Source organism: Panthera pardus, unplaced genomic scaffold, assembly GCF_024362965.1.
Source record: "Panthera pardus isolate Hobbes unplaced genomic scaffold, ASM2436296v1 HiC_scaffold_8, whole genome shotgun sequence".
Taxonomy (NCBI): Eukaryota; Metazoa; Chordata; class Mammalia; order Carnivora; family Felidae; genus Panthera; species Panthera pardus.
In genome coordinates, this window is record NW_026527013.1 from 26,122,673 (window position 1) to 26,149,611 (window position 26,939).

Below are 26,939 nucleotides of genomic sequence, written 5' to 3' on the forward strand. Positions count from 1 at the left end.
GATGGGCACAGTGAATGTGGTGAGCATGCAGTTGGTGGCGTGGATCCTGCCCTCCTGGTATGAGAGACAGAAAGATCACCATCTCCCTTCCTCAGAGGAACTTGTCTACGCAGTAGATGTTTCCAAGATGCTTCCAAAGATTGCTTAAAAATAGCTGGTTTCCTCCCCCATAAATGTGCCCATTCCTGATTGCTACTCAGGGAGGGCTGGAGAACCGGTGTACAGAAATGACGTGAAAACATTCCATCCTAGAATTTGCAGTAGCTCAAATTAACTTTCTAGCTATTAAAAAAGAAGAAAAGCCACTGCCCTCACTTAGAAGCAATGCTGGATAATTTTAAGTAGTTCCAGAGGGTGTGTATGCGGTTGGAGGGTCAGTGCTGTCCAGAGCCAGGACCAGTTACATGGGAATTGTGATTGGTTGGATCTGGGGAGGAGAAACCTGTGGCCAGATTCCAGGCCAACTACAACCTAAGCAGATTCTAGGAGGTCCAGCAGGCGTGGCGGGCGCTGGCTTATTTTATTCCAGAAAGAGGCTCTCAATGAGGTGGAATCCTGCCAGAGAGGCTTCCAGCTGACCTGGACCTTTCCTCCTTTTACATTTCTGTTTCATGTTTACACTCGACATAAACATCACAGAGCACGCTCACGTTTGAAAATCCTGTAGTCTGTTGTGATGGTCAGACATTGACACTGTAATGCTGTGGAGCATTTCATTTTCAAGGCATTGGGAGTCTTCTGTTTCATGTGGGTGGGAAAGGGGGAGTCATTTTGGGCAAGTCGCCATCGTTTTATTGTTCCAAGAGTTCGGTAAAGCATTTGAACCTTCACCTGTCAAAATCACTTTTGGAACTAGGACTGTTCTTTCTCCAGCTTCTTAGAATAGCAGAGCAAAAGTATCATTTATCCCAAGGAGATCTTAATGGGGGCTTTCCCGTTTGGACACCCACCTTGAATTCATTGGAAACAGAAGTTCTGGGCATTGTATTTTTCATAAATTTGGCTCAGACTTTTACTGGGTCATATTTCCCCTGAAATCTTTTTCGAAAAAGACTCATGTCTCATTCCTTCAGACCAACATGTGTAAGCCGGGTAAAAATAGAGCAAACTGGTTTCATGTTTTGATTTATGGATAAAATCTGTAAGTTTGCATTTGAAGAGCACTTAACACATAACTCAGGAAAGTTGAACTTTGTAGTCTGATACTTGTGGCTGCATGAGACTTTCTGGCCTGTTCAGATCCTGCCTGGTGCAAGACCTGACCTTGCCTGGTCCAGCACGGGTACGCTGACTAACGATAAGCATTCACATACTTTACTTCATCCCCACCTCGTGCTTCCCCCTTCTGAGGACTGCTCTTCTCCCTTTAGTTTAAATAAAGGACTCTGGCATGGAAAATTGTTTGACCTGGAATTTCTTATGATTGGTAGGTAGTAACTCAGTAATCAGTAGCGCTTCAAAGACAACCTTATAACAGGACATCTTATCAAAAAAATTCCGTCATGGTCAAGGGCTGCCAGCTGGAGAAACATATGGTCCGTGGGATGAACTCCTCGGATGTTCAAGTTCTGTGCACGGTCAAGTGTCTTCTGCAGATTATCGCTTTATTGACCACAGGACCTCAGAAGCAGAGGGGGCTTCATGGTCACATAGTCTGTGCAGCTGTACAGGGCCCTGCTCTCAGAAGGGTTCTGTGCTTGGTTTAATGCTCTGCTGTTGCCATCTTGAAATTCTTAATCCTTTTTGGACGAGAAGTCATGTATTTTCATTTGTCGCTGAGCCCTGTGAGTTATGTGGACTGTCCTGTTTAAAAGTTATTATTTATACAATTCATTGCATAGAAAATCTCTGGGCACCTTAGTGAGGATTGCTAAGTGAGGATTGAGTGAGGAATGCTCAAATATAAATTGTCTTACCAGCCAGTTTATGATACTCTTTACCCTGTACAGTTTTACACGATCGAGTTTTATTATGACTGAATCTACAACCATAAAAGTACCTTTGGTTTCTGTGGGTTTGGGTGCACCCTTTTAAGAGGATCTTTTCTTGTGAGAGGACTAACAATAACCAGGTGAATTTAAAAACAAAAAAAGTCTCCACCCTTTCAGTTTTGAGTGACATGGGGTTTACTCCTTCTCAGTATGTGTGTATATTTCTCATGTGGTTGTAGTTGGGTTTCATTAAGTGCAATCTGGTATGTGTCTAACTGACATTCAGGTGGTTTGTGGTGGGTGGGTGAATGGGTGGGACAGGGTGAAGGGAGCTGCAAGATGGTGAAGGCTCATCACTCCATGGCAGGTGCTCACAGTCCTGGAATGGGGGCTTGGAGGCTCAGGAGTGAATGGTTTTTGTCTTGAGAGGACCCTGGCACAGTCACACACATGTTGGTGGGAGTGAAGGGCCGCCACCTGTTGGATCTGGCCCTTGGATGATGAGCCAGGGCTTGTCCCACAGGAGGATGGGGGTGAAGGGTCTTCCCACCAGAGGGAATACAGAACACATGGAGAGGTCCATGGGGTCCAAAGCAGGATGTAGTCCAGGAATGAGGAGTCTCTGAGTCTGGAGTGTGAACTGTGGTGGGAGGGGTGACAAGGGTGAAAAAGCAGGCTGTGTTTGGGGGTTCTGAGGGTGCTGTATGTCTAAGGAGTTTGTGGGCAGTTGGGACCATTGGTGAATTTGGAAGCACAGAGGTACTGACTAGAAAGATAGTTGTAGGGTTATGTGAACATGGTTCAGCTTCATGGCTGTCGAGGACTCTGAGAGAGGGGAGGAGGGGCCACACATTTATTGGGAAGGTGGAGAAAAGGATTTGCCAAGAGATGTAGGTAGAGAAGGGAATTGACACATTGTTGAAATGGCAACCTGAGATTTGAAGGAGGAGTCCATGATGGCTCTGACATTTTCAGTTTGGGGTCCTGGTAGAATAGGGGCGTGCAACAGGGGTTGTTTGGTGGGGAAAGGGTGGAGGAAATTGAGAGGGGGGAGTGGGTGGGTGGGTAATAGGAGGGGAAGGATGTGGGTGAGGGGGAGAGAGATGGGGGTATAGACAGGAGAGGAAGGGAGAGGGGGAGAAAGATTGGGGATGGATAGGAGGGGAAGTGTGTGCAGGGGGAGACAGGGAGAGAGATAGAGAGATTTTATTGGTAATGTTTGGATTTTGATGGATGTAGGTAGAGGTTGGAAAGAGGACAGAGGGCCATAGAGAAGCCAAGGGAGTAGAAGGTAGAAACCAGCAGCAGGGAGATTTCCTGGAAGATTCCTAGACGGGGCTGGTGTATGGCTTGTTGTGTTAAGCTCAGGGAGCACTAGAGAGGAGCCAGGACCTTGGGCCGGTCACTTATCCTTCTGGCAACAGAGACTTTGCCCAGCTGGATTAGCTTAACTATTAATGACTTTATCTTATGAATGACTAACTGGAGAGAAGAGCAGAGATGAAAATGATTGATAACACCCAGAGATGGTGAGATCTGAAGGGAAACTGGCCTCTTACACCTCTAGGACATAATGATTAGTGAAAAGAAAAGTATAGTAGAATATAAATTCAGGGCAGCAAACACACACACACACACACACACACACACACACACACATATGTATATGTATATATATATAAACACATACACATATAATTTGGTAGGTCACATACTATCAAGTTAAACAGATGGTTGTCCCTGGAATTCAGCCACCTCTTTTTATTGTCCATATTTCTGAAATGAGTCCTTTAAAATTTAAAAGCTCTTTTTATTACAGAACATTTCCAACGTATGCAAAAGTAGAGATAAAAGTATAATACGTTCTCATGTACCCATGATTTCACGACACTGGTAAACATTTTGGAATCTAGTTTCATCTGTTACCATCCTCAAGTATTTTGAAGCAAATTGTAACATTACAGTCCTTTCATGCTGAAGTAGTTCTGTGTGGTTCTCTGACAAATGAAGATTTCATTCACAACCGAGAGGAAGGTGCCAACCCACGCCTGTGCCTCTCTCCCCAGATAGCAAAGCCATTGTGGATGGGAACCTGAAGCTCATCCTGGGCCTGGTGTGGACACTGATCCTCCACTACTCCATCTCCATGCCCGTGTGGGAGGACGAAGGGGATGACGATGCCAAGAAGCAGACGCCAAAGCAGAGGCTGCTGGGATGGATTCAGAACAAGATCCCCTACTTGCCCATCACCAACTTTAACCAGAATTGGCAAGATGGCAAGGCTCTGGGAGCCTTGGTAGACAGCTGTGCCCCAGGTAAGTGTCCATGGCTGCCTGAGCCAGCTCTTCAGGATGGAGATTTGTGGGCCCAAAGCCCCTTGGTTGTCTCATGGGAAAGCCGGGTTTGCTGTGATTGGTGTCTTCTCCTAGTTTTAGCCCCCTGTAAGAGCAAAGGGAGCTAAAACTGGCTCTGTTTACCTTCTAGGTGTATCCATTGACTTTTTGAGCATTGAACTCAGTTATTTACCCAAATCCCCAATGAATCCTGTAGTTCTTGGAGCATGTTTAGCTTTCAGACTCCAAAGTCCTGCCTCTTCCCACATTTGGTGCCTGGTTTCCCATTGACTTCAGCAGAAACACGTGGCCCTGTTAGTTGACTTGGCATGAAAATCTAAAAACTTCCATTGAGTGGAAAGTACCCATTTTTATCAACCACTGGGTGACTATACATGGCGTTCTCCACCCTTTTTTTTCTGTGTTGCTATGAAATAGTGCTTGATCAGGATCCAGTTGGAGGCTTTCCCCCCTTTTCTGAGTGGTTGAGTGCACACCAAGGTAGTAATTATCCTCACTGGAGGGTTTAGATTGATGGGTAGAGTTTGCTGGTACACACTCCGTAGAAAAACCAGAGCCTGTGTTTATATGCACCCTCAAGATTGTTTCTAATAAAAAATTTACTTTAATAATCATATTTTCCATTTACGAATACTCTGTATATGCTGGTCACATTAGTTTTTAGTAAGCTAATGGTTCCCGACACACTCCAAGCGGAGCTGGCTAGCCTATGTTGGACAGGGAGGGCAGGCTGACTCTAGGCCTCATTCTGTCTTGAAAGCCTATAAGCTGGTGATGTCTCAAACTAACTCAAAGCTCAGCATTAGTTAATTTCCCAGCACCCTCTTCCTTGCTTCCACCGAAAGACACATTTCAGGATACCTCTTTACCAGTTTAAACCTGTGGATGTTTACTTCAGTCCTATACTTCTCCTGTTTACAGAGGCTTTTAAGATGATTCTAGGTTTGGGCTTTTGGGCAAGTGGATTTTTGAATTATACAGAATACAGTTGCTAGTGCAGTCTTTTTAGATGTATCTAGGAATAGGATTGTGATATTGTGACTTATAAAAGAAACGTGTATTTTAGTCTTTGTCCCTTTCCTGGCACAGAGCTCCAAAAACCCTTAGAATTTAAGTGATAAGAGCCAGGACAATGGTTCCTTTCAACCACACCTGAGTTTATGTTAATGAGATGACTTTTATTTTATTTTTTTTTATTTTTATTTTTTAATTTTTTTTTAACGTTTATTTATTTTTGAGACAGAGAGAGACACAGCATGAACGGGGGAGGGGCAGAGAGAGAGGGAGACACAGAATCGGAAGCAAGCTCCAGGCTCTGAGCCATCAGCCCAGAGCCCGACGTGGGGCTCGAACTCGCGGACTGCGAGATCATGACCTGAGCTGAAGTCGGACGCTTAACCGACTGAGCCACCCAGGCGCCCCAATGAGATGACTTTTAAACAGCTGCTAAGGATGGGGGCAGGTGATTAGAGGGTCCCAACTGTTAGCCCTATCTCCTAACCGCCAAGGTTAGAGGAGAGGAGATGGAAGTTGAGTTAATCACTAGTGGCCAGTTATTTAATCAATCATGACAACATGTTGAGGTCTCCACAAAATTCCTTGAACTATACATTTGAGGGAGCTTTCAGGTTGGTAAACACAAGGAGGTGCTGGGAGGGTGGTGCACCTGGAAAGGGCATGGAAGCTCCACACGCCTTTTCCCATATCTTGCCATATGCATCTCTTTCACCTGGTTGTTCTTGAGTTGTAACTTTTTTTTAATTAGAAATTTTTTTTTTAATTTTTTGAGTGAGAGTGGGGGAGGGGCAGAAAGAGAGAGGGACAGAGGATCCAAAGCAGGCTCTGTGCTGACAGGCTGACAGCAGCAAGCCCGATGTGGGGCTCGAACCCACAAACCGCGAGATTATGACCTGATACAAAGTCAGATGCTCAACTGACTGAGTCACCCAGGCATCCCAAGTTATAGCCTTTTATTTAAAAAAAAATTTTTAAGTTTATTTATTTATTTTGAGAGGGAGTGTGTACACATGTGTCAGCAGGGGAGGGGCAGAGACAGAAGAGAGAGAATCTCAAGCAGGCTTCATGCTGTCAGTGCAGAGCTTGATACAGGGCTTGATCTCTTGAACCTGTGAGATCATGACCTGAGCTGAAAGCAAGGTTTAGACACTTAACCATCTGAACCACCCAGGCACTGTGAGTTGTAGCCTTTTCTAATAAATCAGTAATCTAGCAATTAAATGGTATTCCTGAGTTCTGTGATCCACTCTGGTTAACAATTGAATCTGAGGAGGCATTGTGAGAACCTGCAATTTATAGAATGGTCTGTGAGAAGTCCAAGTGACAACCTGGACTTGCATTTGGTGAAGTGGGGAAAGGGGACAGTCTTATGGGACTGAGCCCTTAACCTGTGGGATTTTACACGATTTCTACATAGATTGTATCAATTTTGAGTTAAATTGTAGAATATCCAGCTGGCGTGAACCCTACACGTTTGGTGACTGGACTACAGAAGTGCAAATGTGGTGGGGGGGAAAATCCCCTGTAAAAAGGCACCAGGCTCAAATAGTTTTATAGGCTTTGTTTATTTATTTATATCACACCTTCAAGGAATGAATAATCTCTGTGTTAATGCAAGAAAATAACAGCCTGAAGGAGAACTCTCAGTTTAGACTCAGAATAGTTTCTACTCTGGAGGAGTGGATACTTTTTGCCCTTAAAATATACAGTTCACTGTGATTTTAGGAAGAAATTGTTCTCTGAATTAAGATACCAAAGGGGTTTAATTTAAGCACATGGCTTCCTTTAATCTTTTCAGTGAGTTAATATTAACAGAATCTTTTGTGTCATATTAACAGGTCTGTGTCCAGACTGGGAATCCTGGGATCCACGAAAGCCTGTGGACAATGCACGGGAAGCTATGCAGCAAGCAGACGACTGGCTGGGTGTCCCACAGGTATATATACAAGCAACACCATGTCCCATGGGGCTGTTTCCATCCTCCAGCTTGTTCTGAGACTCTGTGGATGCCTCTTTCGGTGTGGCAGGCAGTCTGACATCCTCAGCCTCAGCCCTCAGAGTATTGCCTATGACACTCTCCCCTCTTCCTCAGTTTACCCACAATAATAGGTTCCCATTGATTTAGGTGCTTGTAGATCATTCAAAAATCTTCACAGTGCTCTGTCACATGTGGAAAATTTTCTAGTGTTTCTGCTCCAAAGATCTCAAAGACTGTTTTGAGATACAAGACTGCAAATGTAGACTTTAATGATTAGGTTGAACTGTAAGAAATAGCCAATATGTGACCACTTTTACATATTTTAGAAGTTTTTTTTAAGATTCAGTATATTAGGGAAAGTCATAGGACTTAGAAGTTTTTTTTTTAAATTTAAACCAGGATAACCTACCATTATTGGAAATTGTGGAAGAATTTGTATTGCTCCTAATCCTATCACAGGAATATGACAAGAGAACTTGGAAATTGAATAAATCTTGGGTACCATTGACAGTAGCCACATTACGTAGTTGAGGTCTTGTCTTCTAAGGTTTTTCAAGGAGGCTAAAAAACTCCCCCTGACATTTAAATACCAAGACTCCCATATTTGAAGCCCTGGTCAAGAGAACTTGTAGGTGGCCAGTGCCGTGGATGGATGACCTCACCACTGGTTACATTATGGACTAAGTAATCAGAGCCGAGTTCAGTGTATTTTGTAATAGGATCCCTTGGGAGATAGAAAATTTTGCCTGTATTTCTTTGGTTTTGACATCATGTCTCTGCTTCATGGCCCATTTCTTGGCTCTCCCACCCTCAGTAAGTGGTGTGGTATCTTTTTCATCTCCTCTTAAACCTAAAACCATCTACTTTTGACGTACATGTGCTGTTGGCACTGTATAGTTGTTGAGGGAGCTGCCTGGAAGAAATGTCAAATCAATGCACATCCGACATTTTATGGAATGAGTGAAGGCAATTGTTCAAACCCAAGTAGCTGTTCTGTTGCTGGAGTATAATGATCAGTATGTTTTCTGGTGTGTGTGTGTGTGTGTGTGTGTGTGTGTGTGTGTGTGTGTGTGTGTGTTACTTTGGGGTGAGGGAAGCTGGGTATATATGTTATTCATCTGCATTTAGTTAACCCGGTTCATGAGACAGAGCCTTCTGTTGGTCTGAGGAGTACTGCCTTACCTTACCTCCTCAGCACCCTTACTGGGGGCAGAGAGATTTTTTGTACTGTTTAGGACTAGGTCAGGTAGTAGGCCTGAGGCTGTGATGCCTTCAAGGAGGCTACCTGCCGAGCATGGGAGTAATCTTGCTCCTAGGCTACGTGTCAGGAGAAATTAACTTCCTCCCTATTTTTTTTAACGGCTCTTAATGTATTGAAACCCATTGTCATCAGCTCAGGCCGCTCTAACAAAATACCATAGATTGGATGGTATAAACAACGGAAGTTTATTTCCCATATCTGGAGGCTAGAAGTCCAAGAGCAAGGTGCCAGCAGAGTCAGTTCTTGGTAGGGGCCCTCTTTGTGACTTGCAGACAACTGGCTTCTTGCTGTGCCCTCACATGGGAAAGAAAGAGAGGTCTGGTCTTTCCTTCTCTTAATAAGGGCACTAATCCCATCCTGGGGGCCCTATCCTCATGACCTCATCTAAACCCACTTACTTCCCTTGGGCCCCACCTCCCCATACCATTACCCGGGTGGTTAGGGCTTCAGCATGTAGCAAGACCACAGATCTAATATGTTGCTGTGTTCTCTCTCTTTTTTTTTTTTTATTTTAAATTTTTTTTTTTAACGTTTATTTATTTTTGAGACAGAGAGAGACAGAGCATGAGCAGGGGAGGGGCAGAGAGAGAGGGAGACACAGAATCTGAAACAGGCTCCAGGCTCTGAGCCGTCAGCACAGAGCCTGACGCGGGGCTCGAACCCACGGACCGTGAGATCATGACCTGAGCCGAAGTCGGACGCCCAACCGACCGAGCCACCCAGGCGCCCCCTCTCTTTTTTTTTTATTACTATTCTTTATTGGTAGCAGAGTTAATAGAGATGCAGGCAATGGGTAGATGAGCAAAGGGAAAGGCCAGTTTATGTGCTTCTTGGTAATATGTGCAAATCCTGTGTATACTTGTTTCTTCTTTCTCCTCACTTGACACAGCTTACCCCTTCTGGAAAGTTTCCCCAGGATAGGGGGTGAGCAGGCCTTTTTTGGAGGGTGGGTGTGCACCTCTGGAAATTACATATAGAATCGCCTGGAGGAGGGGCTCCCGGGTGGCTCAGTTGGTTAAGTGTCTGGCTCTTTGATTTCGGCTCAGGTCATAATCTCATGAACCATGGGTTCCACATTGGGCTTTGCACTGACAGCGCGGAGTCTGCTTGGGATTCTCTCTCTCTCCCTTTCTCTCTGCCCCTTCCCTGCTCGTGCACGTGTGCACGCATTCTCTCTCTCTCTCAAAATAAATAAATAAACATAAAAAAAATTGTCTGGAGGGCGTCCTCAGCTTCCGAAACGAATAATGACACCTCTAAAAGGTTAAAAACACTGACATTGGCATGTAATTTGATATAATTTCACTTAATTTAGAGGCTGACTCAATTTCTTAATGTCTATAGTGTTTGACTTGAGACATTTGCAAAAACTTTAGCGGTTATAAATGATGTACTCTGGGTGTTCACCTACCATGCTGTTATTCTAGGTCATCACTCCTGAAGAAATTATTCACCCCGATGTGGATGAGCACTCGGTGATGACTTACCTGTCCCAGTTCCCCAAAGCCAAGCTCAAGCCAGGGGCTCCTCTGAAGCCCAAACTCAACCCGAAGAAAGCCAGGGCCTATGGCCGAGGTAAGCACTGGTCTTGCTGGGTTTGAGACTTGTCCTCTGGTCTTAGACATGATTATGTGGCTTCAGGAAGAAGGTTCTTAGAATCAAGAATGTATAGGCTTGATCCTTGAAGACCTCCCAGGCCTCCTTTGTCAGATGCTTTTTACCTCAAAGTCCATTTGTTCACGAGCAACTTTTCTGCTTTGTGAATCTAGGCTTTAAGAAATGTTGCTGCTTTAATGTGATGGAGAATGAGTTTATTGCATTGTGACTTTAGTGCAGTAACCGTGGGATGAAGACAGGACTATTTTCCCATTTTTCATATGAGAAATCAGAGAGGCCCAATCTGCTGGGGATAGGGGGTGCAGGTGCCTGTGTCATCAGGCTGCTGATTCATTTCTCCTTTGGTCATGCTCACGCTGCTTCAGATTTCCACATGGGGAGGGAGCTATTGTGACCCCCTGACAGACACTTCCTTGCTGAGACATCCTGTTTATGATCACTGAGGCCACTGCGGGCTGCAGGACAGTGTTCTGCTCAGAATGTTATGGTGGGGTAAAGGCATGTTGAGGCATTTGGTGTTCTGGCTGCCATCTGACTTCAAGCACACCAGCTTTTTAAGAACTGTTGTGTTTCAGCCCAGGGTGGTTTCTGGTAAAGATTAGCCCCGTGAGCTACAACTTACTCCCTTTGTTATGGGGAAAGGAAGGAGTGTATTATATTTCTTAATTTTCGTAATTACAGTTGGGATCACATTTAGAGGCACAAGATATCTTGTATATCCTCTCCTAGAATCTGCGGTTCTAACCCTTCTAACAATAGTTTTCTTGAGCCCTTTGTGTGTGTGTGTGTGTGTGTGTGTGTGTGTGTGTGGTTGTCGAATTCTTGAAAATGCACTGTAGGCATTGTGACAGTTCACTCAGTACATCAGCAAGCCTCTCCTAAAAATAGGGCATCCTTTTGTATAACCAGTCTTCATTATCACAGTAAGAAAATTAACAATTTCATATCAACTAATATCCAGTGTATGTGAAAATTTCCCTATTGTCCTAAAATTGTCTATCATAGTTTTTGCTGTTTTATAAACCAAGATCTGATTAAGATTCACTACAGGGGCACTTCGGTGGTTTAGTCAGTTAGGGTCATGATCTCAGATTTCATGAGATTGAGCCCCATGTTGGGCTTTGTACTGATAGCATAGAGCCTGCTTGAGATTCTCAGTCCCTCTCTCTGTCTGTGCCCTCCCTGCACGTGTGTGCTGTCTCTCCAAAGAAAGTAATAATAAACTTAAAAAAGATTGACTTACTAATTTTGTTGTTTCTTTAGACTCTTTTTAAAGAAATGTTGTTGTTTTTTTTTTATTTTGAGAGAGAGAAGGAGAGCATGAGCATGGGAGGGGCAGAGGGAAAGAGAGAGAAAGAGGGAGAGAGAGAATTCCAAGGAGGCTCTGCACTGAGTGCGGGACCTGATCTCACAACCATGAGATCGTGACCTGAGCTGAAATCAGGTGTCGGACTCTTAACCGACTGAGCCACCCAGGTGCCTGTAGACTTTTTAAATCTAGAATAGCTTCCCTTAAAAAAATTTTTTTTATGTATAACATTGACTTCCTGAAGAGTGCAAAGCACTTGTCTTGTAACAAGATGTTCCATACACTCATTCCCTTTGAAAATATCATTTCCCTACTTGGTGTCAGCTTAGTCTTAAGGTGACCAAGGGCCAGGGCAGTGGTGCTGTGTGCAGTTCTCAATCTTAGTGGTCAGGTTCTTATCTGTTTAGCATGATTTAGAACACCAGAGAGACCCTGATAGTTCTGGAACAAACCAACTTGCCTTTTGAGGTTCCTTTTGACATCGAGGTGGCACTGTGCAATCATTTGTGCATTTGTGTGTATAGGGACTGGGCACTTTGTTTGAAGCCCTTTCCGGATGTGCATTCACTTAAAGGTTGGCTTGTCTGTGCTTGTTTTTTTTTTTGTTTTGTTTTGTTTTTTTTACTGTTTATGTATTTTAGAGACAGAGCACAAGCGGGGGAGGGGCAGAGAGAGCCAGAGACAGAATCTGAAGCAGACTGCAGGCTCTGAGCCATCAGCACAGAGCCTGATGTGGGGTTTGAACCCACAAACCATGAGATCATGACCTGAGCCGAAGTTGGACGCTCAACCAACTGAGCCACCCATAAGCCCCTGTCCATGCTTGTTTTAAAAGTGCTTTCCCTAAAGCATAATGAAGGGTGGTGGCTAGAATAAGGAATCTCTGATTTTCAAGGTCATGCTTCTTTAATAGCAAAAAAGCTTCAAACAGCAAAGTAAATCTCTTGTTGACAAAATTGGTCAAATGGATTGAATTTAATCAAGGCATAAAATGCTTGTTTGAGGTCACCTTATCACTGGCTGTCCAGTTTCCCCATTGTTAATGTGAAACGGTTTCCTTTCACGATGCTGTTTTCTAGAAAATGACTATTTGCTACAGTTCAGGAATGTAGCTAGTCATTGCCATTTCCTTCATCTGCTTTTTTTTTTTTTTAAAGATTTTATTATTTAAAAAAATTTTAATGTTTATTTTTGACAGAGAGAGAGAGAAAGAGAGAGACAGAGCATGAGCGGGGGAGGGGCAGAGAGAGGGAGACACAGAATCCAAAGCAGGGTCCTGGCTCTGAGCCGTCAGCCCAGAGCCTGACGCGGGGCTCGAACTCACGGACTGCAAGATCATGACCTGAGCCAAAGTCGGGTGCTCAACCGACTAAGCCACCCAAGCACCCCTTAAGATTTTATTTTTAAGTAATCATCCGACAGGGAGCTCCAACTCACAACCCTGAGATCAAGAGTTGCATGTTCTACCTGTTGACCAGCCAGGTGCCCCTGATCTGCCTTTTAAAAATTTTATTTTATTTTTTATTTATTTATTTTTTAAGGTTTATTTATTTCTCAGAGAGAGAGAGAGAGAGAGAGAGAGAGAGAGAGAGCGAGCGTGCACGCACAAGTAGGGGAGGGGCAGAGAAAGAGGGAGACACAGAATCTGAAGCAGGCTCCAGGCTCTGACCTGTCAGCACAGAGCTTGAACTCGTGAGCTGCGAGATTATGACCTGAGCCAAAGTCGGATGCTTAACCAACTGAGCCATCCAGGCACCCTGATCTGCCTTTTTTAACATTTTCTGTCCTTGTGGAGAAAACGCACCTTAAAAAAAATATGTATGTACACACATACATGTATGTATTCATAGGTATATATTTTTTGCATTTTTTTGTTGTGGTAAAATATACATAAGATAACATTCCCTATGTTAACTGTTTTAAAATGTACCATTTAGTGACATCAAGTACATTCACCGTGTTGTACAACTGTCTCTACCATCCATTTCCAGAATGTTTTTATCTTTCCAGACTGAAACTCTATACCTGTTAAACTATAGCTCCCCATTTCCCCCTCCCCCATCTCCTGGAAACCTCCATTCTCCCTCTGTCTCTATGAATTTGCCGACTCTGGGTACCTCATGTAAGTGGAATCATAAAATATTTGTACTTTTGTGCCTGGCTTACTTCACTTAGTAAAATGTTTTCAGTGTTCACCCATGTCATGGCATGTGTTAGAATTTCATTCATTTTTAAAGCTCAATGTATATACCCCACGTATATACCACATGCTTTATCCATGCTTCCGACAACAGACATGTGAATTGCTTCCACCTTTAGCTACTGTGAATAATACGGCTGTGAACGTGCGTGTGCAGGTATCTGAATCCCCGCTTTCAGTTTTTGGGTGTGTACCTAAAAGTGGAATTTGTGGATTGTACAAGAATTCTGTGTCTGTTTTTTCTCTTGTTATCAGTAGGAGGGCCAAGTGTCGTTTTGGGCAACAGAGCCACACATCAGGCCACATGGGTAGAGCCTTAAGATTTTATCTTTGTCCTGTGGTGAGACCGAGGGCAGGGGCAGTTTTCTTTCTCTCTTGTGTGGCCACATTGCTTCATTTTTGCCTAGTGAACCAAAGTATAGAGAACACTTCATCTTCTAGTTTCTAAAAGGATTGAGAGTGTTTTTGTTTTGTTTTGTTTTTTAATTTTATCTCTTGGACGTTGGCCAGATTGCAGTTACCAGCCGGTTGGCACTTACAGATCTTACTCACTGAGACCCATTCACTGAAAGGATAGAGGGCTGGAGTGAGGCAAACTTACAGCCACAAACAGATCTTTGTGGTGGGCTTGCTTGCGGGGTTAGGTATGTTGAAAGCATGCATCCGTGAGCTAAGCGGAAACCTCTCTTGAAACCCATGTTCTGAGTAAAGCATTCACTGCAGAGCAAGCCTTAAGCGCCCTTGTGAGGAGTCTGGGGGAATGATTGTGTCCTTACAGTTAGCACAGCTGTGAGAGAGTTCACAGAGGCTGGGTGGGGTTCAGCCTCCTGACCAACCATAGTTATTAGCCAAGGTGGGCCAACCCAAGCCCAGCCTTGGGTAAGTAGCAGAGTAAATGATTTCTCAGGCTGTTGGAATCAGATGGACTAGGTATTTGTGCATATCTTAAGTGCGTATTTATGCATTAAGTGACCTGATCATTACATACATTCTAAGCGAAAGAAGAATGTAGAACATAAAAATTGAAAACCCTGCTTCCCAACTGCTAATCCCATTCTTTCCTTCAAAGTCCGAGGTATTTCTTTCCTGCCTTTTTTCTGTGCCAAAATGAATTCCAACTATGTAGCTTCTTCAGTTTGCGTTTTTTTTTTTTTTTTAATTGTTTTGAAGCTTATTCATTTTTGAGAGACAGAGTGTGAGTCAGGGAGGGGCAGAGAGAGAGAGGGAGACACAGAATTCAAAGCAGGCTCCAGGCTCTGATCTGTGAGCACAGAGCCTGACAGGGGGCTCAAACTCACGAATGGTGAGATCATGACTGGAGCCAAAGTTGGACACTTAGCCAACTGAGCCACCAAAGCACCCCTTAAAATCATTGGAAGCCCAAAACATAATGAGCAATAGCAGTTGGTAGATCTTACAAATATCTTAAAAATATTGAACAGGCTGCCAGAACCCAAGGCAGAAAATAGCAAAGTGGAATGACTTTGGGGTTAATAAATACAATCTTTTTTTTTAAAGGTATATAACAGAATATTAGCAAATAGTTTGCAATATATGATAAGAATTATTGAGCATGATCAAGCAGAGTTTGTTCCAGGGATGCAAGGCTGGCACACTATTAGAAAATCAGTCAAAACAATCTACTACCAGGGCACCTGGGTGGCTCAGATGGTTAAGCATCTGACTCTTGATTTTAGCTCAGGTCATGATCTCATGGTTGGTGAGATCAAGCCATGATTTGGGCTCTGCGCTGACATCACAGAGCCTGCTTGGGATTCTGTCTCTCCCTCTGTCTCCATCACTCCCTCTGTTCAAGCAAGTGCATGCACGCATGCTCTCTCCCTCTCTCTCTCAAAATAAATAAACATCAAATAAAAAATCTACTACCGTAACAGGCCATAAAGAAGGAAAATCACAGGGTCACATCAATTGATACAGAAAAAGCATTTGACAACATTCAACAGGAATCCATGATAAGAACTCAGAAAGGGGTGCCTGGGTGTCTCAGTTGAGTGTCTGACTCAGGCCATGATCTCAGCTGGGATCCAGCCCTGTCAGGCGCTGTGCCTTCCCATAAAAGGGAAAATATAATACGTTGGACTTCACCAAAATTAAGAACATAAAAAATGTCATGAAGTGTGGCCTGTGCCTTGAAGTCTTGGCATGGCACATGAAGATTGGACTGTGTTGTTGAAGCTTTCTTACAGTGAAGGCACACTCCTGGATGACTCCACTCTCTTGGAAGACAAGTGCCCTTAGCCTCCACCCTGCAGGCCACGTAGACACCATCTCAAACAGAACTCAAAATGCTGTGGAGACAATGATTGGACTTTACTTTTAAAAACTATTTATTTATTATTTAGATTATTTTATTTTATAATTTTATTTTATTATTTATTTCCTAGAGAAAGAGAGTGAGTGAACGAGGGGCAGAGAGAGAAAGAGAGAGAGACAGAGAGAGAAGCCCATGCAGGCTCTGCACTGTTAGCACAGAGCCCAAAGTGGAGCTTGAGCTCACCCAAAGTGGGGCTTGAGCTCACTTGATGTGGGGCTTGTAGTCATGAACTATCAAATTATAACCTGTTCCAAAGTCAGATACTTAACTGACTGAGCCACACAGGTGCCCCACTTTAAAAACTTTTTAGAACAATTTAAAACTTTTTGTAGTTAAGAGAACAAGAAGACAAACTTAAGGCCAGGAGAAAATATTTGGGAGCCACATATCCAACAAAGACCTAGTATCTAGAATAAAGAAGGAACTCTCAAAACTCAGTCGTAAAAAGAATCCAATTATGAAATGGGCGAAAGATGTGAACAGACATTTCACTGAAGGGTGTGTACAAATGGGAAAGAAGCACATGAAAAGATGGTCAGTATCATTGGCCATAAGAGAAATGCAAACTAAAACCATTACACATCTATCAAAGTGGCTAAAATAGAAAGTAATGATAATACCAGATGCTGGCAAAGATGCAGAGAAAGCAGATCTAGAGCACTCATCCATTGCTGGTGGGAATGTAAAATGGTGCAAGCACTCTAGAACACAGTGGGGGTAGTTTCTTAAAAAGAACTAAACTTGTAACTACCATACAACTCAGCAATTGCACTCCTTGGCATTTATCCCAGAGGAATGAAAGCCTATGTTCATATACAACCCTGTACACTAATGTTTATAGCAGCTTTATCAGCAATAGACAACTGGAAACAACCCAAATGTCCTTCAGTGGGTAGATGGTTAAACAAATGGTGGTACATTCATATCATGGAATATAACTCAGCAATAAAAGAACAAACTATTGATACAGGCACCAACCTGGATGAATCTACAGAAAATCATGCTTAGTAGAAAAATCCAACCCCAAAAGATTACATGATGTGTGATTTCATTTATATAACATTCTAGAAATGATAAAATTATAGAGATAGAGAACAGATTAGTGGTTGTTAGGGTGGGAAGAGGGTGGGGTGGGAAGGGAGTGGGTATGGCGATGAGAGGGCAGCAACATGAAGGATCCCTGTGGGGATGGAAATGTTCTCTGTCTTGACTGTGTCAAGCTCAGGACTCTTGTGATACTGTAGTAGGGTTTTGTACAATGTAACATTTGGGGAACTGGATAAAAGGTATTATTTCTTTCACCTGCAGGTGCGTATCTCAAATTATTTTGCTCAGTCATCTCAAAATAAATAGTTTATTTAAAAAAATAATGATTGAATGCAATTTTTAAGCCTTTCAAGCAATACAGAATTGTCTTTAGTGAAAAATGAGCTCTTCTCCTATACCTCATTCCTCCTTCCCCCGTGTCACCTCCCTCAGGGCAAACCCCACTGGTAGTTACTATGTTCATTTTTCATAGTTGTAGAGACTTCTACTGAATTTCTCTCAATATTTCAGAATTGGATATCACTTAAATAACAAGGACAAAATTAGGGCTTTTGACCTGTTTGATAATCCTTGTCACAGATGTTCTTATATGGTAGCTACAGGCTTGGGTCCCATCTCTCAGTTCCCGCAGAAGGAACAGAACAAGGGAACACTGTGGGTAATGGCCTATGTCAAGGCCCCCACCTAACTTGTAATGTGCTTCTGTAAACCTGACAGGAATCGAGCCTACTGGAAACATGGTAAAGCAGCCAGCCAAGTTCACTGTGGACACCATCAGTGCCGGGCAAGGAGACGTGATGGTGTTTGTTGAGGACCCAGAAGGGAACAAAGAGGAGGTATGTTGGAAGACGCTGCCACTCCATGGAACTTTTGGGGCTGTGACAGGGCCAGGGACTGTGCATTCATTTTCTAAGAGGATCCTGTGGCTTAGAGCAGTCAGAGTAATTGTCTCAGGACTATGCCTTGAAACGTAATAGAAATCAATACCCAAGGACACAGTGTTTAATAAAATAAGGGATACTTTGGATTTAGCAAAGGCCTTGTAAATTGAAGTTTCAGATGCTCAAGACCAGAATAACAACAATACTGATGCAGTACAATACAGCCACATACTGTTGCTTTACTCTCTTCCGAGACTGACTATCCTTGGTTCCTACCTCAGGGCCTTTGCCCATACTGTTCCTTCTATTTATCTTCTTAACACTGGATTTTATTCCTGGTGCTTAGCACCATCTGAAATTCTACACTTACTGGTATATTGTCTGTTTCTCCCACTGACGCAGGGACTGTGCCCGATTTATTTTTGGTATCTGACACTAGGCTTGGCATTTCATATACTCTTTTTTTCTTTTTTTAATGTTTATTTATTTTTGAGAGAGAGAGACCAAGAGAAAGACAGACACAGAGTGTGGGTAGGGGAAGGTCAGAGAGAGAGGGAGACAGAATCTAAAGCAGGCTCCAGGCTCCAAGCTGTCAGCACAGAGCCTGATGCGAAGCTTGAGCCCACAAACCAGGAGACCATGCCCTGAGCCAAAGTTGTATGCTTAACCAGATGAGCCACCCAGGCGCCCCCATAAACTCTTAATAATTACTGGACCAATAAAGGTTTAAGTTACTCGCTTTATGGTCCCTCTCATCTAGTGAGTTCCAGCCCTGAGACAGTGGAGAGTTAGGACTTGGGTATACATTTGGGCTACGTGACCTTGTTTCTGTGACTTTAGGCTGCTTCTTTCCTGGGGCATCCTTTAGAAGTGATGGTGCAGGAAATCGCCAGGACAGGGTCTTCACCTGGCACCTTGTGGCAGGGCCTTGGCTGGCATAGCATACTTTTACTGACACCCATCGCCTTCTCTAACTATTGCTCATTTTCTGTCCTAGGCACAAGTGACTCCAGACAGTGACAAGAACAAGACATACTCTGTGGAGTATCTGCCCAAGGTCACCGGGCTGCACAAAGTAAGATGAGGTGTTCTGGCTGTTGCTTTGACTGCTCTTCTGGGCTTGTTTCAATATGTGTCTCTTAGGAAGGTTGAATTCTACTAGGTTCTTTGCAATGTCTTAAGATTTTTTAAACTCCATCTGGGTGACAAGTGGTTGTAGCTGCATGCCTGGAGTATAGATGCTAAGCTGTGGGTTCTTTATCTTTAATGCTTCCTTAAGTACTCCTCTTTGGGGTGCTCCAGAGCATCTATAAGTATTGGGGCCTAAGTGTGGAGAAGGCCAGTTGAATGTAGTCAAAGCCAGTGTCCCAGTCATGCACCTGGAAAAATGCTGGGGGTCTGGTCCCCAGGTTCTTCGTCTCAGCAACATTTTGAGTTCTATTTGAGTGGGTGTCCGGTTGGCCTATAGGACAGGAGCCAAGGGAGCCTTGCAAGAGAGTAGGGTGACCCAAGAGTGTGCCTTTCCTTGAAAGAAAGCCTTCAACAGCACACATGGGCCTATCCCTGTGTACCATGCTAATATTTTGAGACCTGGACCATACTTACTACCTTGGTTGTTAGTGAATTCACCTGGAATCATGGCTATAGATTTTTCTTACACCTTTAGGATATCACAAATTTAGGAGAAAAAAAATCTTGAAGGGAGCATTTATGATGTAATTAATTCTGTCAATTCATATGAAACCCAACTCCATGCCCCTTCAAATTTAAAAGATGAGAGCTCCAACCCAAATTTTATTTTATTTTTTATTTTTACTTTTTAAATTTTGTTTTTAATGTTTATTTATTTTTGAGAGAAGAGAGAGAGACACAGAGCATGAGCAGGGAGGGGCAGAGAGAGAGGAGACACAGAATCTGAAGCAGGCTTCAGGCTCTGAGCTGTCAGCACAGAGCCTGATTCGGGGCTCGAACCCATGAGCTGTGAGATCATGACCTGAGCTGAAGTCGGACACCCAACTGACTGAACCACCCAGGCACCCCCAACTCAAATTTTAAATGAAAATCTATACTGTATCTCAAATTTATGTATCTGAGAGTGATTTTTGGTTCCATGAAAAATATTTTGACTCTGGGTTTGAAATCCTGGAACTATACCTTGTACCACTAGGGGGGTCAGTGGCCCCTTCTGCAGCTGCCTTCAAGGGTCCCATATCTACAGATTCAAGTATAAGTATTTGTTCATATCCTATTATATTGGCTAGCCATAACTGATGTAAGCATTTTTAGTTTGCTGAAAGCATGATGTCCTAGGCCCAGCCTTGTGGCCGATGGAGCCAGGTGGGAGTCCCATTCAAGTTGCTTAACCAGGGCCTCTGGTTCCAGCCACCTTTGTATGTATAGTTAGGAGGATGGAAGAGAAGATTGTTAATGCATGTGGCTTCATATGGTGGTCTCCCTGGGCAGGGAGAAGTGACTATATCTCATCTATCTGTCACCCGCAGGTTACAGTCCTCTTTGCAGGACAGCACATCTCCAAGAGCCCATTTGAAGTGAATGTTGACAAGGCGCAGGGAGATGCCAGTAAAGTCACTGCCAAAGGCCCAGGCTTGGAAACTGCTGGAAACATCGCCAATAAGCCCACCTACTTTGACATCTACACAGCAGGTATTGTGGACCAGGCTTTCTTCTGGAGTCTGAGATGATTCTCAGGGGCCCCAAAGGTTTGGGATGCCTGACCTTTTGTCTTTTCAAACAACCAACAACAAAAGTGCCTTTTTCCACGTGTGTTGGTTATGTTTATAGATTTTCCTAAAAAATTTTTTTTACATTTATTTATTTTTGAGAGACAGAGAGTGAGCAGAGGAGGGGCAGAGAGAGAGGGAGACACAGAATCTGAAGCAGGCTCCAGGCTCTGAGCAAGCTGTCCGCACAGGGCCCGATGTGGGGCTCGAATTCATGAACTGTGAGATCATGACCTGAGCTGAAGTCGGACACTCAACCGACTGAGCCACCCAGGTGCCCCATGTATTTATAGATTTTTCTAAAACAGCTTTTCTTCTTTAAGATCTTACACTCAAGCTTGACTTTAGTTATTAATTATCAGGTAACTTCTGCACACATTTCTGACTTGAATAACCGTTGCAAAGAAACTAAGTTTTGAGAATCATCTGCTAGACCAAATTCTATGCAAGGCCAGTGTGGGGGCTGATGGGGAGGAATAAGGATAAGGTGGGGAGGATAAGACACGATTCTTGGAACATCACTTTCTTTTCAGTGTAGAAAACTTAGAAAATACGGAATGGGAGAAAAGGAAAGTTTATGACCCTCCTCCCCCAACCAGAAAACAGTTGTTTGCGTCTTGGCGTGGACTTTGACCTTCAGAGTACCTGTCTCCTTCGGTCTCCATCTTGTACCTGAGCTCATCCATAGTGAGTGTTCTGACAAGGTGACCTGGGCTCACAGAATGCTTGTTCTCTCCTAGGTGCCGGTGTGGGTGACATTGGTGTTGAAGTGGAGGATCCCCAGGGGAAGAACACTGTGGAATTACTGGTGGAAGACAAAGGAAACCAGGTGTATAGATGTGTGTACAAACCAGTACAGCCTGGCCCCCATGTGGTCAAGGTCTCCTTTGCTGGGGACACCATTCCCAAGAGTCCCTTCGTTGTACAGGTTGGGGAAGGTGAGTGCTGGGGTGGCCAAATATATCTGCTTCTGGCATTGAGGCTGACGGTGTGCACAGCTGGGCTCCGAGGCCAGGGGTGTAGTGGGGGCCACACTAGACTCGCACTGTCCCCTTTCTGCCAGGTCCCCTTTGGTGGGAAGTGGCTTGCTTTGTCCTCAAGATATTAATATAACATCTTATTGTGAGCTGTGCGCTGACCTAAGTGCTTCACTTGTATTAACGCATTCAGTCCTCCCCAAAACACTCGTGTCGGAGGGTCGTCACTGAGAGATGCAGGACTGAGGCCATTTGGGCAGTTGGTGTCTGTGGCTGAGGTTAGCACCTGTGGCACTACTGGTGCCCTGTGGCCTCCACTGCTTGGCCTTTACTGGCCGTCAGGCACTCAGCATGACTGCATCTAATCATCACACCAACCAGTGTGTTTCAGGTGCTAAAATTATCTCCAGTTTTCAGGTGGAGACACTGAGGTTTGGATAACATAAAGTATCAGTGAGTACAGACTAGGCATCAGTAGAAGTAGAACTCAGGTTTCTTTTGACCCCTTACCCATGCTGCTAAACCCCTTCTGCAGCCAGGGCATGCTTTTTTCTCTAACGTCAGATCCCTTTCCTTCTGACTTTGTTGTTCTTTTGTTTTGTTTTGTTTTCCAACTCTGTTGCCTTTTCTAACCAATACTTGCCTTTCCTGTTCTGTCCTCTGCATCTGCATCCGTAGAACTGGCTTCTTCTCTGAATCCTACCTCTGGGTCAGCCTGGACCCCGAAGCTGTTGGCTTCCTAACTGAGAGCACTGGGCCAGAGGCATCTTGCTGGGTAAGGGCTGGTTGAATGGGACTTCCATGCCAGTTCCCTGTGCTACCTGCACACGTTAGCTGGGCCTGTGCTGTTTGTGACCTCAAGACGTGACAGTGTGGGGGTCACTGTTACTTGTCTAGCTGGACCCCAAACCTGCTCTCTAGGTACATTGAAACATGTCTAAGACATCTCAAAATGGTGGAGGACCTGGTGGTTTCTTTCAAACTCTTTAGCTCCATTTAGTGTTTATATGAACTGAGCAGTTACCCTTTTGATGTTGAGACTATTACCCGCGTTCAGAATTTCCATGAGTGTTTGGCTGTTTTTTTTAAGACACATAAAAACCCTCCGGGGGAAGTCCTGTCATCCTGTTGTGACTTATTTCTGGTATGACCGACTTTTCTCCTTTTGACAAAGGAAAAAAAACAAGACTGACATATTCATAAATAAAAGTCTCTTTGACATATGCAGGAAAGAATTTTTAACAGCTTTCCTGTTCTAATATTGTTTTCTGATTCCCTCTCACTTGTGGACTACATTTTTCACCTTGCATATCCATCCATCACTTGTACTATTTAGTATTTAATTGATAGAGTTTTTCTTTTGATGTACTCACCTTTCCACTACTTAACTGATTTCATATAAAAAAAGAATCTTCATCCCATTTTCACAATGGAAAACCAGTGTCACTTGCCATAAAGTGTGGCCATAAAACTTATGTTCATCCATAAACCAGCTAAAATAATCTCCAACTCCTAGGATATAGGTATATCTTTTCGGGAAGCAGTTGTTTGCCAAATAGCCAGCTGAGAACATTGCAAGGTGGAGGCGCCAGAGGAGGAATTCTCTTCCTTCTATGCAGTAAAGAGTTTCATCCTCTGGAGTCTATGATCTCACTTCTAGCATATAGAGAACTACCAAATGTGCAGTGTCAGATTTGGAAAGGAAAAGCTACTTAATAAACAACAATGGACATTTTGCCCATTGCTTTCTCTTTTCTATACATAAAAGGGTTGCCCAAGTTGGCAAAGAATTCCTAGGGTACAAGGATGCGTTTTATCAACCATGGGACAGTAGTTTTGTGGGCCTGTCATGTAAGAAGTACCAGAAACTACCTTGGTCCTTAATTTTTAGACATCTGACTTCAGGTTTTTTAAACTAGATCCAGAAATCAAATGGAGAGTGGCGTTTACTGCTAATTGTTGCATTTATAGCCACCCACATTCTGATTACCTGGTGACAGCACTAAAATATTTGTCTGCCATGGCCAGGGTGGGGTTGAATGGGTCTCTTTTTGAGTTGTCCTCTGGCTCTTCATGCGGAAGACGATCACATTTCGACTTTAAGAAATGGCTGATCTGAAGTTGGGATCGTGGTCAGATGTTTTCAAGTGCTACATTTTTCAAATAGACTTGAAAAAGTTTGGTCTTCCCAATTACTGGGCCCTTGAGTATGGCAATGAGATTTAACTCTCCTTCACTACCGAGAGGATAAATGCCAGGATTCAGCGGGTTCCAGGAGCTCAGCAAATGCATGCTGTGCTTCTCCTTCTTTCTGTGCCAAAGTAACTGCCCCCCCGCCCCCACGCCCCTACCGTCCCTCTGCGGTGTGGCTGGACAAAGTTATGTTGTGTCCTTATTTGCTAGCCTGGTGTGTTCCCTGAACGGGACCCTTGGCCTCAGGCAACTGCTACAGGCGCTCTGTGCAGAGCAAACATTTTCTTGGCGGGTGGCTCCAAGTTACCTTGGCTTGCTCAACTCTAGCGAATGAAAGGTTGAATTGATGTCAAAACTGTGTTTGCAGCCTGTAGTCCAAACGCCTGCCGGGCCAGTGGCCGAGGCCTGCAGCCCAAAGGCATCCGCATCCGGGAGACTGCAGACTTCAAGGTTGATACCAAAGCTGCTGGAAGCGGAGAACTCGGTGTGACTGTGAAGGGTCCTAGTAAGTGCTGCTTTGTTTCCTCATCTCAGGTGTGACTTTGGCTGGCTTTGCAGCCATAGCATATGGATTTCATCCCACAGCCGGTTTTGATTGATCCCAGAGAGCTATGTCAAAGAGTTGAGGCAATCTGGGCTCCATGGGGATCGGTTGATTAGTTACGTCTACCCTGGATACAGGTGGGAACAGTGGTAGCTTGTCCGCCTCACATATTAAGGCTTCTGGGAAAAGAAAAAGCAGTGATGCAATAGAGTTTGAGAAGTGCTCTCCTTGGAATGACAACCTGAAGTGGCTTATTTTTTATTTGAGGAAACCTAGGCTCAAGAGAAAGGGTCTTGCCCAAGGTCACACAGCTCATAAGCATCTGGGCTGGAATTCAAGCGCAGTCTCTAAAGCCAGTAATTTTCCCACTACAGGTTACATTTTATAGATGATGAAATTATGCCAAGTACCTAATTACTATGATCAGTGCTTATAGAAGGAGAATAAAATTCCCCTAAGATTAAGTTTTCTTTGTAGATAACTGCTGTTCATGGAGGGGTGGGTTGCACTCTGCAACTCATTCTTCCTCCCTTTTTGGGGAGGGAGACCGCAGACACAAGGTCAGGTGTCTGCTCTGCCTGTGTTTTCCCCTGCCGCAGATAAGCAGCTCTCCATTGCTGGCTGCAGGTGTAGCAGCCCTCAGTGGGAATGTGAACTTCCTATGCCAAGGTTTCTCCCACCCTCTGTGTTCCCAACAGGCTGGGGCAGGAGTGTTCTGAGCTCCAGGAGGTTAATATTTGATCTCAGAGCACCAAGCTGTGAGGAGGGCTGTGCTCTAAGGGTGGCCAAGGTTCTAGACTGCCCAGACCTGGAGCCAACCTACTCTGGGGCTGCCCTCCTTGCTGGCTTGTTGCTACAGGAGCCAAGGAGGCATTTTCTCTGACCTTGGATTCTCGCTTGACTAAGTGGCTTTCCCAGCCAAACCTCAGGGCTCAACATAAAACAAGTTCCTACCTGATGGCTCAGTCTGGAGTTTGTGGTGCAGCATCTAAAACCTGTCCTCTTGTGGAGAGCATACAGGAACTTTCTCACTTTTGTCATCCAGCTTTGAAAAAAGATGTGTGAGGGCAGTAATTTATGCCAGAAATTCATGCCAAATACTCCTAAGGGTTCTGTCCCTCCTCAGTTTTGTGAGAGGCTAAGACAGCTACTAGCTATGATCGTTAAGGAAAATTGAGATAGGACTAGATTTGTCTGAATATAGTCCCAGGAGGTCCAGGACCTTGTGGCCTTCTTTTAGCTCAGCGAGCCTACTAATGCCGTTTAGCTGGGAAGTCTTCCTTTTCCCCACACTTTGAGGCAGAAATGGATCTATTTTTAGGCTTGGATTAATCTCCTAGGTTTTGAGGGTCTCACACTCTGAGGCAGCCCACTTCGTTTCCCTCTGTGGCTTATGTCTTGTAGATATTGCTGTCTTTCTGCTCTCGTCTTTTGGATGCTTGTTCTGAGCCTGGAATTGCATTGGAAAGATGGTGTGCTTTCTTCCCACAGAGGGTCTGGAGGAGCTGGTGAAACAGAAAGGCTTTCTGGATGGAGTCTATGCATTTGAGTATTACCCCAGCACCCCGGGGAAATACAGCATTGCCATCACGTGGGGGGGACACCACATTCCAAAGAGGTGAGTCTCCAGCCGGAGTTGCGTCTTCTCTGGAGGCGTGCTTAGTCCAGGGAAAGAGATCTGCTTTGTTGAAAACTTTTTTTTTTTTTCCTCATAGCAGCACACAGACATTTGGCCTATTCTCAAAAACAGCAGAAAGTCACTGTGGTTTCGGCTGCCTTGCTTTAAATCAAATGCTGGTGGTTTGGGGCTGGTGGAGGGCGGGGGGTGGGGGAAGCAGGGAAGTCAGAAGGAGCAGTAATAGAGAGCAAATGGGCTGTGTGTCTATATACCCTTATATAAACTAAGATTCTCTTTCTTTCAATGTGTGCCTCTGTTCAGGAATGCCATGGGGGTAAAGTCTGCCATGGTTTACATTAAAATTCTCTACGTGAGTGCAGTCAGGAGCCAAGGGACGCAGACTCCAGCTTTGTCTTGTGGGCATCACAATTACCCTCCCCTGTTCATGTGTTTTCCAGCTTTCCTAGGGGCAACTTTAAACTCTGAATAAATTCCATTTACCTTAAGAAATATCTGGGCATTACAGGGTTCTGAGAATCTAAGCAAACTTTTTTTTTTAAGTTTATTTATTTATGCAATCGCCACCCCCAGCATGGGGCTCAAATGAGTCCCGTGTTCTACTGACTGAGCCAGCCAGGCACCTCTCTAAGCAAACTTTCTTTTTTTTTACTCTCCCATATCAAAGTTAAAGCATATTCATTCATGTAGGAGATAAAGCCTATTCAACCTAGTTTTCTTCTTATAAGCAGGATCTAGAGAAGTATGCTGTCTCTTACCATCCAGAGCTCACAGTCTGGTGAGGTCTACATTCAAGGGTGAATGATCAGAAGGATATTGCAAGGCAGTGTGTCTTGAGTGCCTACCCACCCAGTGGCCACCTGAGTGCCCCGAGGCAGCCACAGTCCTTTATATTGTTGACATAACAATGACCGTGGG

General features: G+C 44.2%; 1 protein-coding gene and 1 long non-coding RNA gene across 8 annotated transcripts in view; one reads left to right on the forward strand and one right to left on the reverse strand.

Annotated features, from left to right (window-relative positions):
- The window catches only part of FLNB (filamin B), a 143,084-nt gene that overhangs the window by 52,659 nt on the left and 63,486 nt on the right, over positions 1-26,939 (forward strand). For all 7 annotated transcript variants that reach the window (XM_053897895.1, XM_053897889.1, XM_053897890.1 and 4 more), the window contains exons 2-10: positions 3,998-4,246; positions 7,141-7,238; positions 9,969-10,116; positions 17,767-17,885; positions 18,928-19,005; positions 20,432-20,594; positions 21,412-21,609; positions 24,209-24,346; positions 25,877-26,003. In XM_053897895.1, coding sequence (XP_053753870.1) covers positions 3,998-4,246; positions 7,141-7,238; positions 9,969-10,116; positions 17,767-17,885; positions 18,928-19,005; positions 20,432-20,594; positions 21,412-21,609; positions 24,209-24,346; positions 25,877-26,003 — 1,318 coding nt within the window. The remainder of the gene's footprint in view (positions 1-3,997; positions 4,247-7,140; positions 7,239-9,968; positions 10,117-17,766; positions 17,886-18,927; positions 19,006-20,431; positions 20,595-21,411; positions 21,610-24,208; positions 24,347-25,876; positions 26,004-26,939) is intronic.
- LOC128775636 (uncharacterized) lies at positions 21,179-26,892 on the reverse strand. The gene is made up of 2 exons (XR_008420504.1): positions 26,780-26,892; positions 21,179-21,476 (listed from the first exon to the last, which is right to left on the reverse strand). It is a non-coding gene; the product is annotated as an uncharacterized LOC128775636 (long non-coding RNA).